Raw genomic sequence first — 3,403 nt, forward strand, 5'->3', positions numbered from 1 at the left:
CTTGGGAGGCTGAGGCAAGAGACTTGCTTGAGCCCAGGAGTTGGAGGTTGCTGTGAGCTGCGATGTCACAGCGCTCTACCCAGGGGGATAGCTTGAGGCTCTGTCTCAAAGAAAAAAAAAAAGAAAAGAAAAAGAAAATAATTTCCTTTCAAATGAACAGAGTCAACCATGTAAAATCCTGCTGGCTACAGAGGATGATCTGCATGGCTTTTTCATTTCTTTTTGCTTCTGATATCTGTAGGAATTAAGAGATTGTACAGAAAAGTAGCATGTTTTCCCTAAACATGCTTTAGTGCCTAGCTGTTGTACCAGTTATATGTTTGTATTTTAGAAGTAATGAATTGTTTGGGATTTTTTTTTTTTTCAAAACAAGGTCTTACTCTGTTGCCCAGGCTGGAGCGCATTAGCACGATCACTGCTCACTGCAGCCTTGAATTCCTGGTCTCAAATGATCCTGCTGATTTAGCCTCTCTAATAGGTGGGTAGGATTACAGGTCTATACCACTGTGCCTTTATTTATTTATTTTAAATTTTCATAGAGACAGTGTCTCATTAAGTTGCCCAGGCTGGTTTTGAACTTGCGGCCTCAAGCAATCCCCTTGCCTTGGACTCCCAAAGTGCTGGAATTACAGGCATGAGCCTCTGTGCCTGGCCTGTTCAGGATTTGGTTTTCAAAATAATAATTTTAGATTGTGAGACTCAGCATTTCATGACATTTTCTAAGTGTAGCACTACTTCGTAAATGGGAATAAATAATTTTTTGAACGCTAAATTGTACAGCAGAGCTGTACAACAATTTTTACTGACAATTCAGAAGACCATTTGCATGATGGTAGGTTTATATGGCTATAGAGCATCTCTGTTACCAAGTCGTGCCACCTTACAGAACAACCACTTATAGAAAAGAGTGCTGCAGTCATCTCCGCAGGATTTGTGAGGCATCATCATAATTTACTCAGATGGTATCTCTAGGTACTTTCTTATTTCCTGGCAGACAAGGTTCAGAAACCAAACCTGAGATATTCTTCAAAGCTGGTTTCCAGAAAAATAGGCCCATGTCCTTTCCTAAAGGGGGAACTGAACTGGAATGAGGTTCAACTGAATGAAGTCACCAATCGCTTCATTGTTAGAAAAAAGTCATGCATTCTAATCTCAAGAGTCTCAGCTTTGCTATAGAGCTTGCCTTAGATACCTTCCAAAATGTAGATATACCCCAAATTCAAGGACTTAGTTATCACTTACCATTTTCTATCCAGTCAGTACCCTTCATCATGAGTTCACAGTGATCCATGTGCTTTGATAAGAGCCCTAAATGCAGAATAAAGTCAGTGAATCTGCAATCTGGCTTTCGCTCTTGGAAATCAATACCTAAGAGTTTTTATCATTGAAAAAGCTAAGCAGCTAGCAGAATTGGATTTTTATAATTAGGCAGATTCCAAAACTTGACTTCTAAGGGTCCAGTAGTTACCTAGAAGTACGACAGCCCCTTTCTCCTATTGATATTTTCAAGGTCATCTTCATAAAGAATGGGGATACACAATAACACAATTTAGGAAAGTAGAGGACAAAAATGACTATAGAAATGAAAGAATTTTCATTGTACCTACAAACAAGACTGCTGATCTTCGGATGGGAAGTTTTGTATTCTTGGAGTACGTCAATGTTTGGGCTAGGATGTTAATTTTCCCCATGCATTTTTTTCCCTAAGTGGGGAAAAAAATAATAAGAGTACAAAGCAGTGAAGTAGCAGCACTGTTTTCATCAGCGTCACCATAGTTTGTGGGGTCAGGAACTGTATACAGAGTATAGTAGTGCTTAAAATAACTACAGTTACTGAGTAAGTATTAGACCAGAATGACAACCCCCTGGCCAAGTTAAATCCTTTGAATGCCCCTTACTTGCACCCACTCATGCCACATGTTGTTTCTTAAGCCACCTTGGCTCCTCTGTATCTGAGCCTTTATTCTCTAAGTTCCATCTTGAGCTCTGCCTCCCTGTGAGCTCTTCCCTGACCACCTGCCTGACCTAACCCTGCTCTGAGCATTTTGCAGGTATTCTTCTCTTGGCGCATTTTTTTTTTACCTTGACTTTTTATTTAACTTTCCATGGAGGTTTTATATCTCCCTTACTAGTTTGCAAGCACCCCTCAGAAAAAAAATTTTTTTTGAGACAGTCTCACTGTGTCGACCTTGATACAGTGCTGTAGTGTTACAGCTCACAGCAACCTCCAACTCTTGGGCTTAAGCGATTCTCTTGCCTCAGCCTCCGAAGTAGCTGGGACTACAGGCTCCTGCCACAGCGCCTGGCTATTTTTTTGTTACAGTTTGGGTGGCCAGGTTCGAATCCGCCACTCTCAGTATATGGGGTGGGCGCCCTACTCACTGAGCCACAGGCGCCGCCCCCTGCAGTTGCCATTGTTCAGCTGGCCCTGGCCAGGTTTGAACCCACCAGCCTTGGTGCATGTGGCCAGCGCTGTAACCACTGTGCTATGGGTGCGGAGCCAGAAAGTATTATTATTATTATTATTATTTTGTAGAGACAGAGTCTCAGTTTATTGCCCTTGGTAGAGTGCCATGGTGTCACATAGGCCAGAAAGTTTTTTTTTTTTTGGCTGGGGCTGGGTTTGAACCTGCCACCTTTGGCATATGGGACTGGCACCCTATCCTTTTGAGCCCCAGGCGCCGCCCCAGGCCAGAAAGTTTTAATCCTTGGGCTTTCCCTGGCCTACTGCACACTGGATGTACTGTGCTTGTTGGGTGAATGGATCTCACATAAGGACAGGTACCTCAGGAATGGGAAGAGGAAACAGGAATTTGTTCCTATAGAATTTATTTAATTAACATGGATAACTTACAGTTTCATCCACTGATAGCACTGAGTTTCCTGCTATAAATACTATCATCGCTGCATTAGCTATAAGTTTGACTGCAGGTCAGAGAGAGTAATCCCTGGTGGAAAGCCTGACATGAGACAACTGCAATTCCGATCAGAGGAACCTACCCTGGGCCCTAAATAGGACATACATATGGAAGATTCCTGGGAACAGTCTATCGAGTCTTCATAGTAGGATCCAAGTGGTTTGAAAACCATGAATGGGCATTCTGTGGCCACCCTGACTCATACTAGCTGCTAAGCTCACAGTAGCCTCTGTTAAGTTTGTAAGGAGAAAGGATGTTGTCTAGGTCTTGGCAGAGCCAGTGGCATGCAGCCATCATGCTATATGGCCACACAGCATGACAGCCCTTGCTTGGGACTCCCTAGACATGCTCTGATAGAATGAAACAATCCACTAAATTCAAGGAAAGGATTAGATATAGTTGTAAAGGCAACACATAATTCCATTTCTTTTTTTTTTTTTTTTTTTTTGAGACAGGGACTCAAGCTATCCCCCTGGGTAGAGTGC

General features: G+C 42.5%; 1 protein-coding gene across 1 annotated transcript in view; it reads right to left on the bottom strand.

The window, feature by feature from the left end:
• The window catches only part of MROH8 (maestro heat like repeat family member 8), a 73,439-nt gene that overhangs the window by 2,705 nt on the left and 67,331 nt on the right, over positions 1-3,403 (bottom strand). Inside the window, exons 21-22 of the mRNA XM_023512028.1 lie at positions 1,604-1,703; positions 1,243-1,308 (exon numbers count right to left, since the gene is read on the bottom strand). Of these exons, the coding sequence (XP_023367796.1) occupies positions 1,243-1,308; positions 1,604-1,703 (166 nt within the window). The remainder of the gene's footprint in view (positions 1-1,242; positions 1,309-1,603; positions 1,704-3,403) is intronic.

Source organism: Otolemur garnettii, unplaced genomic scaffold (assembly GCF_000181295.1).
Source record: "Otolemur garnettii isolate 467f Iridium unplaced genomic scaffold, OtoGar3 scaffold00023, whole genome shotgun sequence".
Taxonomy (NCBI): domain Eukaryota; kingdom Metazoa; phylum Chordata; class Mammalia; order Primates; family Galagidae; genus Otolemur; species Otolemur garnettii.